The sequence below is a fragment of the Canis lupus genome, chromosome 35 (assembly GCF_048164855.1).
Source record: "Canis lupus baileyi chromosome 35, mCanLup2.hap1, whole genome shotgun sequence".
Classification (NCBI taxonomy): Eukaryota; Metazoa; Chordata; class Mammalia; order Carnivora; family Canidae; genus Canis; species Canis lupus.
The window spans coordinates 30621476-30638812 of NC_132872.1; the positions used below are offsets into that span (position 1 = coordinate 30621476).

Here is a 17337-nt window from a genome sequence, read left to right on the forward strand (position 1 = left end):
TCAGAGCCCAGCTACTTGACTGTAAATTACCAGGCCAGATCTGCGAGCTATCAGAAAAGGTGATATTTATTAGGATGCCAAATAACCATATTTTATATATAGTCAAAATAACTAATATTCCACCTCTCACACAGAAGTGGGCTTAAATGTGTCTTTTCCCTGGAAAATTCTAATCACTTTTTAGGTGGGTTTGCATTTCATAAATACTGAGTGAGTGGTATATAAAACCGTGTCCTAATCTTTTTCTGAAAATGAGACTAAGATGTGATGACAAAAACAACTTCTTTCAAGTAAAATTACACCTATTTTACTTTCTGCAACTGAAATTATTTTTTTCCTCCTGTCTTAGATTCCCATACTGAATACTGTATTGGAAAGCTCAATCCGCATTTTTCTACACACAGGCCCTCAAACAATTTCAATGAGAAAATTATTTGTGTTTCCCAAAGACTTTATATTTAGCATACAGGTATTGCTTAAATCATTATTTCCACCTTTGAAACACGAGACCAGACAAAGTATCTGAAGGTTCACAGATTTTAGCATAGTAAAAGAAAAAGATGGTTTCCTAAAAGCAAATACCCTACAACTATTTGACAAGGGATGATGGTGAACTGCGTTAGAATCTTGGGAAAATATCTTAAAACTGACCTATGAAATGGCCCTCCAGGTCAAGACAAAGACTGGAAAATGATATTTAAAGAAGAGACGTCTTATTATTTTTTCCCTCTCTAAACAATGGAATTGTCAAGATTATGTAGCTAAAGTTAACCTGTATAAGGTAACATAACCCATGTTTTACTAACACACACATGTGTTTTACTAACACATCTGTTTTGACACAGATGAAACAAGAGAGCAAGGATTACTCACTCCCAGGATGCCGATGACTAAAAATAATGATGATGTTCAAACACCTTTTACCCTCTGCTAGATACTCTACAACATGCCAAGTATACTCATTGACAATTCTAAAGGATAAAGATTGGGACGCCCGGGTGGCTCAGTGGTTGAGCATCTGCCTTTGGCTCAGGTCATAATCCCAGGGTCCCGGGATGGAGGCCCACATAGAGCTCCCTGCAGGGAGCCTGCTTCTCTCTCTGCCTGTGCCTCTGCCTCTCTCTGTGTGTGTCTCTCATGAATAAATAAATAAAATCTTTAAAAAAGGGTAAATATTATCATATTATCACACTCCCCCGTATGGATGAAGAAATAGGTTCAAACTATTTAGCCACACAGTCGATAAGCAGCATTTCTGGGGCAGTGACATTTGTCAGTGACAAGAGCCTCTTGCTAAATAAAACAGTTTAATGTAAACTGAAGTTTGAAAGCAAACATGAGTGGAGGGGCACTTTCTGCATCAAGCTAATGGTACGGTAACTTCTTCTATAAACTGGTGAGAAGACACAGAAACTCGATGAAAGATTTACATTAGTAATTATCAGTGGCAAATTTTTTATTAAAACAAATTCATTGGTTTGAAAAGTCATGGGTGCGCAAGTGCTAAAGGCAAAGTGGGAATGGAGGGCTATCATTTTAAACTCAGGGAAAACAGATAAATTTTTCATAATTCGAGGTAAGAAACCCAATAATTACAGACTCATCCTTTAATTACTGTGTAAAACAAAAATGATTCCAGCAACTTCATAAATAGAACTTTGCTTTATTATCGGTAGGACAGTCAATTGATTTTTTGCAAGTCAGAAAAACAATATTCATCATAAATTCATAAAAGAGAAAAGGTATTAGTATCTGGTATCTCTCAGGTACCAGATACTAACTAATGAATAGATGAGATAAAGTGATAGTTTAAAGTTTATTAGTCTCTCTCACGTTTTCACTAATTAACATCTGGATAGTTAGGTGGATCTAACAACTGTGTGTGACCTAACAGTCAGATGTGCTCATTTCAAATTCGATGAAATGAACATTGTCATGTGTCTGAAAGACGTTGCAGATTCAACGATAAATAGCATAAGGCATAGTCTCTCTAGAACTTACTCTGTAAGAATGCTTAGTTGGAATAGTTCCTTCTGTGAGGATCTATTCGGTAAGTATCCGAGAACTTAATTATACTCTGTTAGTTCTAGGTATGATGTTCCTAAAAAAGAACAAGACGTGGCCTCCTCCCTCAAGGAACTTCCAGTCTGAAACTGGAAAGAAATGCTTCTTGTTCTTTTCTTTTCTTTTTTTTAACTAGGCTCCTGGCCCAGCATGGAGCCCTCAAACTCACGACCCAAAGATCGAGACCTGAGCTGAGATCGAGATCCAGGTGCTTAACTGACTGAGCCAAGGGCCTCTGAGAGAAATGCCTCTGAACTCTCTAAAAATCATGAACTCCTCACAGTTCCAGAAGGTGCAAATAGAGTCAGTAGCAGGTGCTAAGAAACTTCAAATGAGATTTTCAATTTTCTCTACCTCCTCTGACCGAGTAAGCAAAATCCCCAAATCATTTTGTTATTGAAACCTTGACAACTTTTTAAGGGTTTCTGAATTGACCAAGAAAGCAATGGAGAATAACTGATATCCTGAGTCCTACGTGAAACAAACATAACCACGGATAATCATCAGGAAGTCTAGCTGTCTTCATACATCACATCAAACACACTTTTCTATTAAGCTGCTAATGTACAAAAACAAGGAATAAACTTTGCATTCCACCACGAATGCACAGAGATAAAACACAGAGCAACAGATTCCTCAGTGACATTAATAAGGTATTTGGTACATTAAGTCTAAACAAAGTTTGTAGGAGCAGGAATATTTATAGTAACCTCCTGGTATCTGCCTCAAATGTAATTAATTGACTATATAAAAATCCATTAGCATTCTCATATTTTCTGTCCTAACTAAATCAAAGCAGATAGCACAATTCATTAGCCAGGATTAAAAAAATAATAATGTTTCACAAGGTTCTCTTGGCATTAATGAAAGATTTCTTCACATCTCCAATCTTAAAAGGTTAAAAGAATTATGCTGGGATGAAGACATACAAATGATTTCCCTGGTGAAATAAATCAAGTATATTTTGATTGTTAATGATTGAAAGCAAACAGAAGATGATTTAGGTTTATAATTTTAATTTTTAATGTTATTGTTTTAAAAGAGGTTTATTAACATCCTAAAGAAACAACTCAACCTGTAATTTGATGACATCCAGTCAGCTCCCCCAGACACTGGAAACATGGTCCAAATGCTTAAGCTACACACAGTAAGTTAAAAGAGATACCATGATTTCCTCCTCTATCATTAAAGTGGTAGAAAACTTATTTAAACTAAAGCCCTATTTTAAAATTATATATTACAGGAACTACCAGAAAAAATAAGTCTCATGTATGATTTCTTACTTTTTTTTTTTAATTTTTATTTATTTATGATAGTCAGAGAGAGAGAGAGAGAGGCAGAGACACAGGCAGAGGGAGAAGCAGGCTCCATGCACCGGGAGCCCGATGTGGGATTCGATCCCAGGTCTCCAGGATCGCGCCCTGGTCCAAAGGCAGGCGCCAAACCGCTGCGCCACCCAGGGATCCCTGATTTCTTACTTTTCTTATTAATCGTTACATCGCTCTTTATCTCTTGAAGCATGTGTAGTGATTTACTGTCCCAATAACCCATGGGTGGTGAAATAAATAGTTCAGAATATTTCATTAGTAAAATCAGAAAAGGACCCGCTTATGGGATTGACCTTCTCTAGAAAGCCTCCCTGTGGAACAAGCTCAGAACACAAAGCTCTAATGGGCCTTCTGTGCATTTTTAGATGCTGAGATAATGATTCAATAAACAAATTATAAACTTTATTTTCTGCAAGGAGTAAGCTATGTAAGGTAGTTAGCCTCTTTTCCTTACAACGAAAGTTTTAACACTGCCAGTGATGGTCTAAATCTCTCAATGCAAAAGGCTTCTCACCATTAATAAACGATTTCCATTTCGTAAATGGAAATTCAAAAGTATTCCATTTTGAGATACTCAAAATTAATCTGTCCTTCTCCTACATTGCCAAAGTCCCTGGTACACCTGGTACAAGGTTGACTGGTCTGCCCTGCATTAAAATTATTCATTTGTGTATTTGTCTCTCATAGTAGATGATGAACTCCTGTGAGGTAGAAACAATCCATCCTCTGTGCCTAGCACATTATTACTCTGTACTAATAAATGGTCAAAGCATCTATTTAAATTTTTTTTGTATAGCTAAGATGCTTGATGATCTATATATCCAGATTTTATTAGATGTCACCCCGGCTAAGCTTAGTCTCCCCAAAATATTACACTTTGGCTAGCAACTCTTCTTTCTAAAAATTCTAGAAGCAGAAAGATGTGGAAAATAAGCTGAATTACATTAAACCTTATATTAACAGATTCTTGGTTACTTTGTGCCAAATCCCTGTGGTCCTACTCCTCCTTCAAGTTAACAGTACTCTTGACTCCAGTGGAATGTGTATCCTCATGGGGTTTCTTGGTCTCTGTCACCACTGGACTAAATCATAGGGAAGCAAAGTGGATTGAGGTTAAGGCTGCAGCCTTGGGAAGCAGGCTGCCTGGTTCCAGATCTGCAATCCAACACTTACTCATTAAAGAAACTGAGGCAAGATATTTAACCTGCGAAAGCTTTGTTCTCAGTTTTTTTAAATGTAGATAATAATAATAGGTACCTATAGGTCATGTAGAGGGGATAAATAAGGTCATAGACGTGGCTTAGCAAATAAGCACACTGGCATCTAGTAAGTAATGAAAGTTAAAAAAAAATCTCTGAGTTATGATACAATGCTTAGAGTGGAATAGGAACTCAGTAAATATTCTTTCAAATAAAGTGAATGAGGCTTATCTTCTTTTGTATTAGGAACCTGAAAGCCTAAGGTTACTGATCATTGTGTTATAAAATTATCCCGAGATGTGTATTCCAAGTAGTTGGTATGTCAAGGTACTGACCCATCCTTCTTTAAAAAAGGATGACACAATATTTTTGGAAAAAAAGTAAAAAAACAAAACTGATCTCACATGAAGTTTGTTTAGCTATCTTTCCATTGGCTTCTTTTTTGAGGGTTACCATCCATCTCTGTCCTGAACAGCAGCACTGCTGCTAAAATGCTCACCTGTTAAAGTCCTGGCACGCTATTCAGGCCAGCCTATAAGCTTACTGAAAAGCCAACTGAACAATTAAAACCTAGAAAAGAAAGCTAAAGGGCACCTGGGTGGCTCAGTCGGTTAAGCATCTGCCTTTGGCTCAGGCCATGATCCCTGGGTCCTGGGATGGAGCCTCAGCTCACATGGGGCTCTGCTCAGTGGGGAGCCTGCTTCTCCCTCTCCCTCTGCTGCCCCCCTGCCTGTGCTCTCTGTCTCTCTCTCTCTCTTTCTTTGTGTTAAATAAATAAATAAAATCATTTAAAAAGGGGGAGGGAGGACCATAACCACCGCAAGAAATACCAGCACCACTACTGACAACAGCAGCAAAATTACAGCCAATAACCAGATGCAGAATGAATTGGTTGAGTATCGATTTTTAAGACACACACAGTAATGTCCAAACTAATATAGTCAAACAAATATCTGTTAAATATGTAAATCAGAACAAAGTAGAAAACCTCGACACATTGTCTAATAACCTGAATACACAGAGACTTTGTGATTGTGAGAAGAAAGGAAGCCAAAATTCACTTGGAAACATCAGCAAATATCAAGATACAACTTCAAGAACATGTTCCACCTTTAAATTACATCAGTAAAGAAATTCCCCCCCCCTTAAATTACAATCACATCCCATTTCATGCACCATCTCTGATTCTACTATGATTGTTTTTATTGATTTATCTTCAAGACCTTTGTCTTAAAATAATTTGCTATTTATACATGTGTATCTCATTCTGACTAGTATTTCTAAATGCTGGGAGAGGAGGTCTGATGATGTAGCATCACTGTATCAAAGAGGCGCTGTTGGCATCCTTCAATCCTTCAACATGATAAACAAGATTCAGGGACATGAAGCCTTCACATATATCCTCATCTGTAAGGGCATGTAGGTGGCTGAGTCGGCTGAGCGTCCTCCTCGAGATTTTGGCTCAAGGCACAGTCCCAGGGTCCCAGGATCCAGCCCATGGGGAGCTCCATGCTGATTCACCCTCTCCCTCTCCATCTGCCCCTTGCCCACCTTGTGTGTGCTCTTGCACAAGGTAAGTACACACAGTTAATTAAATAGATAAATAAAAATAAATCCTTGTCTCTAGGAGTGATCTTGGAATATGATGGGATAACACAGTAGTTACTTTAAAGAGCGGTTCAGTAAATTAAAATGAAGTTCAAAACAAAGCCACTCTGGGTCAGCGTCTGCCTTCGGCTAGGGTCATGACCCTGGGGTCCTGGATCGAGTCCCACAGCGGGCTCCCTGCTCTGTGGGCCTGCTGCTACCCTGCTTGTGCTCTCTGCCTCTCAAATAAATAAATGAAATCTTAAAAAATAAAAAAAAAGCAAAGTAATTTTGAATTCGTTGTGAACTTCCTGAATTCATCTTCACGCGACTCTTTTCTTCTTCTACTAGTTTGTCTCCAAGACAGCATGTAACATAAGTTTGCATGCTCTATTTCTACTAATGATACTTTTGTGAGATTCTATTTACCTCACTGATACTTATTTTTCTATTTCTTACAACTCTCAATAAGATTTTTAAACATATGAAAATTATTTAAAATCTACAATCTAATGATTAGGTTTCTTGCTCACTGTCATAGTTTATGAGATAGTTCTGCATACATTGATATATATAATTGAGAAGGAGGCATACCGATTCCTCTCCTGGTGTGGATATCAGGGACCGGTTCCACAGAGACCAAATTAGAGAGAATGGACAATTTTGAAATTCCTCCTGAGTTAGGCCTGTATTGTTTTATTTAAAATAATTTTCACAGGGATCCCTGGGTGGCGCAGCGGTTTAGCGCCTGCCTTTGGCCCAGGGCGCGATCCTGGAGACCCGGGATCGAATCCCACATCGGGCTCCCGGTGCATGGAGCCTGCTTCTCCCTCTGCCTGTGTTTCTGCCTCTCTCTCTCTCTCTCTCTCACTGTGTGCCTATCGTAAATAAATAAAATTTAAAAAAAAAATAAAATAAAATAATTTTCACAAATATCACATATCATAAAGAGTACCATAGAGACAAAATGTGATTCGAAGTGGATCATAAAGGCCATTGAGATTTCTCTCCACGCATGTATATAAGGGGGTAGTATCTACTATGCTGCTTCAATTTTAGAACTTTCAAAACCGTATTTAGTAATGATATTTCTGATGGTGCTCGCCAAGGATCCAAGTAACATGGAGAAGCACGAGACCAGAGTGTAGACTTCGCTCACATTAAGTTTTTTCTATAGACCATGTCTCTAGTCAAAAGCAAAATGCTATGTTCCATTCACATTGTTAGAGAAGTTAATTTCTGTCTAAAGGATATTCATTTCTTCTGCATGGTTTGAGATTTACTGAATGGGTACAAAGAGAATACCAAGTTCAATTTCTTTGTCCTAGTGTAACAGCAAACAAAGGTATTAAAATAGAATAGATTCCAAGAACTACATAGTTAAATTCTCCTATGTATTTATACATTAAAAACTTTTTTTAAGATGTTATTTATTTATTCAGAGAGACACAGAAAGAGAGGCAGAGATACAGGCAGAGGGAGAAGCAGGTTCCCTGCAGGGAGCCCGATGTGGGACTGGATCCCAGGACCCCAGGATCACGCCCTGAGCTGAAGGCAGACACTCTACCACTGATCACCCAGGCGTCCCCTATGTTTAAAATTGTTAGTGATTTCAGTGTGTTCTTAAATACAAACCTTGCCTAACGTAAAGTTAACAAATTTGGGATTAAGTGGAAGTTTTCATCCAATATTTCATATTTTATATGAAAAAAAAGGTTATTTTTTTATTAATTTTACTTCAAGTGCAAAGAGAGTTTTAATAAAAATCAACTTGATGACATATTCTTTGCTACTATATTAAGGATCAAATATGCATCCCAACCGAAGGTGCAGTACAGACATCCTCCTGGGCAGCCTACAGGGCCAAACCATGAAACAAAATATTTTTTTTAATTACCACTCTATACATCAAATGCTAAGGTATCAACCCTGATTTTGAAATGAAATAATCTATATTAAAGCACTAGTGCATTGTACATAAACACATATTTGATGCACAGATGTCACTGAAGACTATTTTATAACACAAGGTACATACCACTGTGAGATAGAAAAACACATAGTCGATGTAGTATCTAATTCTGTTAGAATCAGATTACCTGAGTGCCAACGATGTTTCTTCCCTCCACATAAAAGACACAGATTTTTTTTTTTTTACTTTCAGTTGATCTACAGTCATACCACCAGAGTCATTAAATAGCAGACAAAACTTAAAAATAGCATATGTAACACCTCTAGCGGGATACAGGCCAGCACCATGCAGTCAAACACGTTATTATCTCTACAACAAACTAGGGATCAACACATCAAGTGAGATAAATTTGGTCTATAAATAGACTGTTCTGCTCGAGGCCCGTTTTGCTGCCAAGTGAGTTCAGGCTGGGTTCATTTCTTTCAGTTATGCAACGATAATAACCTCACCAGGGAGCAACGCCACCCGAAGGGAAACAGAGAAGACTCTTACCTTGGCACACGAAACCTCTCTCTTCATAGCCAGCATTGCATGAGCACTTGCCAATGGGTACGAGCCATTCGCCTTCCGTACTGCAGTACATCCTGGGAGGATCTTCCTCCTTAGAATTGTTAACACAAGACCCTCTGACCTCCACCAGGGACTGGGAATCCATGGGTACTGTGTCTGGAAACATAGCCAGATTCTTCACGGTAAACGGGCACTTTTTGAAGTACACTCTCACAGACACCAAGGCAACACAAGCACCAACATCTTGGAATGCCAAATAAAATCCCTTTTTGTTGACGGGACCTACTTCTCTAACCTCAGTGTTGAGTTTAAGAATACGGTCGCCGAGATCCATTTGGGTGAAACTTTCATCAGCTGCGATGGTGTCAATCTTTGTAAACTGGTGTTCTCGAAATTTGACCCCATGATCATCATCAGACTCCATGTAGTACAGGTTGAAAGTCTCCTTGCAAGTTCCCAGAACCAACGGGATGCTATTGCAATCCCGCAGAGTGAATTTGAGCTCCACGTAGATCTTCTGAGCTGAGTTTCTGGGGACCCAGTTTGTCCTCAGCCAATTATTTTGACTGTGATCCATGACATTGCACACCTGGTAAGTCCTGATGGGTGTGTAATGCTCATCCACACCACTGATCTCTTCCCACTGGAGAATCAAAGGAGAAGAAAATGAGAGGCAGAATTAATGAATGAAGCATAATGAATAATAATGAACACAAGAGGACGGTGTTAATGCAATCACAAGATATGCAAAATTATTAAAGAGAAACTCCAGCATTGCTCATTAAAAATCATGAGATGGAACAACTCTGTAACATTCTCATATGTAGGCTTACTATTTGCAAAGTTCTTTGAGTTCATCAAAACTAAGCAACTTCTAATTTTGATTAATACATTCGAATTGTATTGTGGTTTGTGGGATATTCAGGGAAAAAGTTGCTTAGCAATTGATTATATGTAGACAAATACTCCAGCATCACAACCTCAAATCAGTTATCTCAACACTATAAAATAGTTTTGTTATACATTCGGTTTTGTGTATTGTTATTTTAAGAAGAGAATGAAAAATACTGCTGCCTAAAATGAATTTTTATTCGTGTTTTCCCAATTCAGTTCAGAATTTAGTAAAATCAATGTGTGGCAAAACAAGGTGAATCTAAATGATATCAATACCACATACCTCCTTGCATGACATTTTTTAACATAGTCATTACAAGGAACACATGTTGGTGAACTAAGAAAAAAATCTGAAGTAAAAATACAAACATGCTTCTCCCTGCCAACAAAATAAAAACTTAATAGACATACACAGAAAACAAGATGCAAATGTAGTGAACATTTCAATTCTTATTACCTTTTACTCATATTGAATTTTACACAAATAAGAAATAAGTGGCTATTAGGGTTTTTGTTCTTAAAGCAGTTAAGGTTATCCTAACATTTTTTTCATTGCAAAAACACTTAAAAAGTTTCAAGACTTTTTAGGACAGTGAAGCACTGCTTTCTGTGATCCTTAGAATAGGTCCCAGGAAGCTTTTAAGCTGCATCCCACTGTTTGTGGTACTTATGATTTTGCAACTATTTGCATCTGTTTCTAACTATTATACCTGTGTATAATAGTTTTTCTTGTTTTTTGGTTTTGTTTTGTTTTGTTTGCCATGCCAAATTTGTCTTGGGCTGCCAGGAAAATATGTCTTTTGTCCTGTCGTGCTTGAATTCAAAGCCTTCTTCTATGGCTGCCCATCGTCTATACAAATAACTTCAAACTCTTTAGTTCAGTATTGGCATTCTTCCAAAAGCTGATTCCAAAATACATTTACGTTTTTCTAAAAGTTTGAATTGAGATTAGTGAATTACATGTTTCACATACTACGTCCTTGTCAGTGTCAACGTTTTTACTCTTGTCAAAAGCCGTGTTAGATCTTCTTTTGTTTATGGTACAACCCCAACTTGACCGTGCTCTTTTCTCCCTGAAGCCTTCCATACCCCTGCCGTTCTTAAGAAACATTTCATACTATATGACCTTTATTTTTTTTCAAGTTTTTATTTAAAATTTAGTTGGTTAGCATACAGTGCAATATTGGTTTCAGGAGTAGAATTCAGTGATTCATCCCTTACCTACAACACCCAGTGCTCATCACAAGGGCCTTCCTTGACACCCATCACCATCTAGCCCATCCCCCCACCTCCCCTCCAGCAGCCCTCAGTTTGTTCTCTATCCTCAAGTCTCTTATCATTTGTTTCCCTCTCTCTTTTTTCCCCCCTCCGATATGTACTATCCAACCTTTGCTAAATTCTTTATGCATTTATAAATTTAATCTGTGATACCCACTAAGATTAGTTTAATTTTGTTTCATATGCATTTGCTACCTTTTGGGACCTCTTCATATCCTCCATAATATGCAACATACAATTTTATCTTTTGAGAGATGTAGAAAAATTATTTTTTCTCATCACATACGTAGGAATCATTCAAGGGAGTACAAATATAAAGTTCATATTACAGAATATATTTTAATTTTGTAATTAAATATGTAAATGAAATCTTTGTGAAACTCATTAGAAATGGATCCCAAATTCTTTTCTCCATTAAGGGAGTTAGTTATTTTCATCAAGAATGGCAACTTTTCAATACTTACCTAAATCAATGGTATTTAAAATAGATGAACTTTTTCTATTTATATATTTTAAAAACACATAGGAATTCCAATCCAGAACTTCCTGTCATAACACTAGATAAAATATTAATTTATTGAATTAATGGTAATCACAAGCAAGAAATATAGCATTTATTTGGCCTTTTATTTTATTAGAAAAAATAAATTATTTACATTAGGATGTTTAAATTATCAAATCAACTTCTAGACACCCCCCAATGCAATAAACACAATTTAAAAGTTTCTTATTCTCCCTTGCTCTTCTACAAACCTAAAAACAAAACAAAAGCAACTAGTAAAAAATCACTACTTATGGTAATAACTTTGGTCAATCAGGGTCTAGAATACGAGAGGCACTCATTTTCTGGAAGCAAAATTGGTTTGACTTCTTTGTCATACCAATAGTCCAACAAAAGAACAAATTTAGACTATTTTAGAAAATCCTAGATCTGATATACAAATATATTTATATCTTGATATAAGAAAACCAAATGCCCATCCTGAACTTTTAATAATCTTTAATACACCATTTTCAAACACCTACTTTATGAATGTATTTATACAGGGAGTTCTCAAGAAAAAAAGTCTCCATAAGATTCTCAGTTCTGATAATCTTACATTGAGTTGCCTGTAATAGTAAAGTCACAAAGCAAAATTTATATATATGTTTAATATCAGAAAAATATAAAAAGAATGAACAAAGTTGGAACTCCTAAAAACTCTGATATAAAAAAGTCAGTACTATGTAGAATCTTGTCTATTATTATCACATTGCTTCTATAATGACATTGTAGAAAACTATGACAAAACGAGCAAAACTCCAGAGAATAAGTGGTGTATGTGGACATTTTACAGAAAATTAGGCCACAGACATCATTATTTAGAAATAAATCAATTGACTTAAAATGTGTTAACACAGGGTTTATTTTTTTTATTAGAATAGATATGAGTTTGCACTTCAGCTGATGAATCGGTTGCAAATTTATCCTGCTATGAAGATTATTTTACTAGGCATCAAAATAGAGGTGATGACCACACAGAGATTTTCATAATTTGATATACAATATGATTTTAATTATGGAGATCTCACTGCAGTTTAACATTTTTCCTCTCAATGTTAATTTGGCAAGCTATTACAAGTCCCTGAATGGAGAGGTATGAATTGCAGGAAGACAATGCAAACAGCACCAGCATGCTTTGCACATAAAAGGTTGCAAAGAGCAATTATCACTTAATTAATTTGTAATGAAGACCAAATTGTATGTAAGTGATGGTGGCTTGCCTTATCAGTCCACTTGCAAAAGCAGCAAGTCCCGAACCCTAGCATTTGCTGAGGACTAAAGACAGTAGAAATCCTGAGCACTGGGTGTTATACCGTATGTTGGCAAATCAAAGTCCAATAAAAAAAATACATTAAAAATTTTTTTAAAAGAAATAAAATCCTAAATGAGCATTTTCTCAACAGCAGCAGCAACCACAAATTATTAAAGCTGTGCCCGTGATGTTTACACATTACAGACTTGAAGTACGCCCATGCTTATCCTTTCTTCCTACTCCCAAGAACTAATGTGTGATGTTCATAAATTATCAGGAATACTACATTGCCATAGTAATTGTCCAGAGGAAAACTTAGAAGAAGAAAATGGGTGACATAGAATCAGGTGGTACAAAGAAAAAAGAAAGTATATTTCCCTTCACCTTCCTAATTAAAAAAAAAAAAATCCCTACAAGGAGTATTCAGCAGTAACAGTGTCTTCAGCAAAAGGGGACACAGAACTAGAAAGAACTCAAATTTTTTCTAAAGCTTAAATTCTCCAAATTCAACAATTCTGATGTTTAGCCTAGTTCCCAGATTCTTACTCTGAGCTTTTACTATTAGACCACAAAGGCCAGAGTTGAGTTCCTTGGTTGTTTTTTATTTCTTTTTTCAATCATAATTATTTCAACCATAAGAAAATCATGTATCCAGACTTCCTCTCCCTAAAAAGGTCGTTCTGAAATCTATTCCAAAAAGCATAGACATGGTGAACCTCCCTACTATCAAAACGCAGTGTAGGAAACAAGGGAGACAACTAATATTTTTCCGGATAGAACAGTTCCTTGTCGCTGAGTGAAGCATGTATTCTGGAAGGAAAACGCCTATTTTTAATCATTAATCAGCATTTAACCTAGTAACTATCATTCTGATAAACCTCAATTATAGTAATTAAGGATTTATACTCTATATCACTTACTGTCTTGGATATATTTTTAGTAACTTACTCTAGGGAATGAGGAAGGAAAGAAAATATGTACATTTCATTTAAGGAAGGAGAACCTATAATGTGTTTGGTGCAGAGGCTCATAGAATTTGGGAAATACTTAAAAAGAAAGAAAACTTCTCATGATTTACCTAAGATTTAATGCCAATCTCTTAGAAATCTGCAGATGACAAAAAGAAAATGATCACCAATATTCTTATGTCTACAATATTACGTTTGCATTTCAATGGCTATTAAGAAACACATAATTCTGCACTTCACAAAATGCTAAGGATGACTAATCTTAAGCTCAACAATTGTATGTGATATTAAGTGGATTCATGTCATTCTTTCTTCACTCATGTTTCTTACTCCCACGTTTATTCCCCTTTGTACCCACGCAAAGCCATTTCAAAATGCAGTGCTCATCCTTGAGATATGTGAACATTTACTCTGCGTCAGCATCTTCACTCCACAGTAGGAATGTCACTGTTGAGTGTCAGGTACAGTGATAGCTACAAAACTTGCTATATTCCCATTTATTTTTAAATAGCTCTTTAGCCCATTCGGGTCTGAAAAGCACACACAGAGACACACAGGTACACACACCGAGATATATTTCTAATAGTATATTTTTTATTTTATTATTATTTTTTAAAAATATTTTACTTCTCTATTCCTGGGAGACACAGAGAGAGGTGCAGAGACAGAGGCAGAGGGAGAAAGGAGCCTGATGTGGGACTCGATCCCAGGACCCCGAGGTCACGACCTGAGCCCAAGGCAGACGCTCAACCATTGAGCCCCCTGGGCGTCCCTCTAATAGTATATTTTTTAGATTTCTCTTGCTGTTGATGTTGGATTTTAGTCACATCAGAGAATTACACATGTAACCTGAGATTGAGGAGGATGAGAGGGATTTGATGGTGGAGAGACAGCCTCAGGCCACAAGCTGTGGGTTAGAGCCTGAGAAGAGAAAGGCTCCAAAGGGGCCCGGGGCTGGCAATCTCGGTAACAGTGCCTACTGGCCGCTCCCCCACCACCTGCAACCCCTAAGCGTCCACAGAAGGTGGATCAAGTCAAATTAGAGTTGCCTCAGTTAATATGGGGGAGACAACGTCCTGTTCTGGCTAAAGTTTACTGAAAAGAGCTGAAACACCAGGAAAGGAGTGGAGCCCTGGGATCCTGGCTAAGGAAGGCCCAGGAGAGGCCGCAGAGAGGGAGCTGGGGACTGGAGGGCAGGGGGGGCGGGGGAGGGTGAGGCAGGGCCCTGGGGGGCCGCAGGAGGCCGGGGTCACGGCTAAGGAAGGAAGGCCCAGGAGAGGCCCCAGAGAGGGAGCCGGAGAGGGGGGTGAGGGGGCTCCCCCGGGTGTGCGGAGGCCCCGCAAGCGGCGGCGGCTCCCGGGTCCCGGGGGCTCCCCCTGGGCCGGCTCCCCGCACTGCAGGGGCCCGGGGTCGCGCTGGCCGCCGCCGGGCCGGGAGGAGCGCGGGGCCCCGGGGGCTGGCCGGGGGGCTCAGGCCTCGCACTTGCGGACCGTCGTGCCCTATTTGTGGCCCCGGGACCCTAACTCTAGTCCGGGGGTCTGGGCGGCAGCAGTGGCCAGGGAGCGCCTCACAATCGCCGATTCAGGCGTCTGTTCAGGCGTCTGTGCAGCGGAGAGCTGTTCCCGGGCGCGGCCCCGACCCCCTCCCCGGGGGTCCCCGCCCCGGGGGTCCCCGCCCCTGCCCCCCGACCCTGCCAGCCCTTCCCCAGCCGAGGCTCCGCCGTCAGCTCCTCCCCATCGAGGCGCCTCCGCAGGCTGCCCTGAGCGGCCGCACCTTCCCCGGCCCACAGGCGTCCGGAAGATACCGACCGCACACCCCAGGGGACGGCCACCTGGCCGCCTGGCCACCTGCCGCCTGGCCCCCTGGCCGCCTGACCACCTGCCGCCTGGCCACCTGCCACCTGGCCACCTGCCGCCTGGCCCCCTGGCCGCCTGGCCACCTGCCGCCTGGCCACCTGCCACCTGGCCACCTGCCGCCTGGCCCCCTGGCCGCCTGGCCACCTGCCGCCTGGCCACCTGCCACCTGGCCACCTGCCGCCTGGCCCCCTGGCCGCCTGGCCACCTGCGCGCCTGGCCACCTGCCGCCTGACCACCTGCCGCCTGGCCCCCTGGCCGCCTGACCACCTGCCGCCTGGCCACCTGCCACCTGGCCACCTGCCGCCTGGCTCCCTGGCCGCCTGGCCACCTGCCGCCTGGCCCCCTGGCCGCCTGGCCACCTGCGCGCCTGGCCACCTGCCGCCTGACCACCTGCCGCCTGGCCCCCTGGCCGCCTGACCACCTGCCGCCTGGCCACCTGCCACCTGGCCACCTGCCGCCTGGCCCCCTGGCCGCCTGGCCACCTGCCGCCTGGCCACCTGCCACCTGGCCACCTGCCGCCTGGGCCCCTGGCCGCCTGGCCACCTGCGCGCCTGGCCACCTGCCGCCTGACCACCTGCCGCCTGGCCCCCTGGCCGCCTGACCACCTGCCGCCTGGCCACCTGCCACCTGGCCACCTGCCGCCTGGCTCCCTGGCCGCCTGGCCACCTGCCGCCTGGCCCCCTGGCCACCTGGCCACCTGCGCGCCTGGCCACCTGCCGCCTGACCACCTGCCGCCTGGCCCCCTGGCCGCCTGGCCACCTGCCACCTGACCACCTGCCACCTGGCTGCCTGGCCACCTGGCCGCCTGACCACCTGCCGCCTGGCCACCTGCCGCCTGGCCACCTGCCGCCTGGTCACCTGCCGCCTGACCACCTGCCGCCTGGCCACCTGCCGCCTGGTCACCTGCCGCCTGACCACCTGCTGCCTGGCCACCTGCCGCCTGGCCACCTGGCCATCTGGTCGCCTGACCACCTGCCGCCTGGCCACCTGCCCGCCTGGTCACCTGCCACCTGACCACCTGCTGCCTGGCCACCTGGTCACCTGACCGCCTGCCGCCTGCGCGCTCGCCTCTGCTGTGCGGGGCAGGCGATTCCGGGGGCCTGCGGGACTGGGGGCGTCCAGGATGCCTCTCCGCACCTCCACCAAACTCTACCTGCGTTTCCCAAGTATTTCTATGTGAAGTTGGGTCGGAGACTAGATGGTAAAATGGGACTTTTGTTCCTGAGAAGCGGATGCTGGCGGGAGAGGCCAGGGCCGAGGGGCTCGCTCGGGAGGCGGTTGTGCCGGGGGTGGGGGGGCAGGAGGCGGGAAAGCCTGGGCCCGAAGCGGGGCGCCCGGGTGGCCTGGGCGCCTGCGGAGAGCGCGGGGAAGGGGCGAGGGCCGTGGCGCAGGAAGTGGCTGCGGGGGCCACAGGCCGGGCAGCCGGCTCCCCGAGGGCCAGAAGAGGGCCTGGGAGAGAGGCCGCGAGCCCGGGGGACGCTGAGCACCGGGGCCCTGCCCGAGGACGGACGTCGAGCATTTCCCAGAAGATCCTAGACCGGCTGCGTCCTCCGATGCATGGAGGCAGGACGCACCAGGTGGGGAGCAGCACAGCTCGTTATACCAGAACTTTCAGACGACCCAAACTATTTCAGAAAGATTTCTGTTTTTACTGAAATGCTGCTAGAATTGTCAGAAAAAATAATCACAGTCCACACACATAAATAAATGCATTTCGTTTAAATTTTGTCATGAAACACTGTCCTCATCAGACTGTACACATCCCTTTCAAGAACATATAATTTATATGTACTGAATAACCTCCTGTGCCAAGCTCTACATGGATAACTCACGGGACAGAGACGGGGTACCTGTACCTAAGATACAGTGTCCTTATATCATATGT

At 42.2% G+C, this 17337-nt stretch overlaps 1 protein-coding gene across 4 annotated transcripts in view; it reads right to left on the minus strand.

Moving 5' to 3' along the window:
* Positions 1-17337, minus strand: part of EPHA3 (EPH receptor A3) — a 325699-nt gene that overhangs the window by 221862 nt on the left and 86500 nt on the right. For all 4 annotated transcript variants that reach the window (XM_072812072.1, XM_072812074.1, XM_072812073.1 and 1 more), the window contains exon 3: positions 8643-9303. In XM_072812072.1, coding sequence (XP_072668173.1) covers positions 8643-9303 — 661 coding nt within the window. The remainder of the gene's footprint in view (positions 1-8642; positions 9304-17337) is intronic.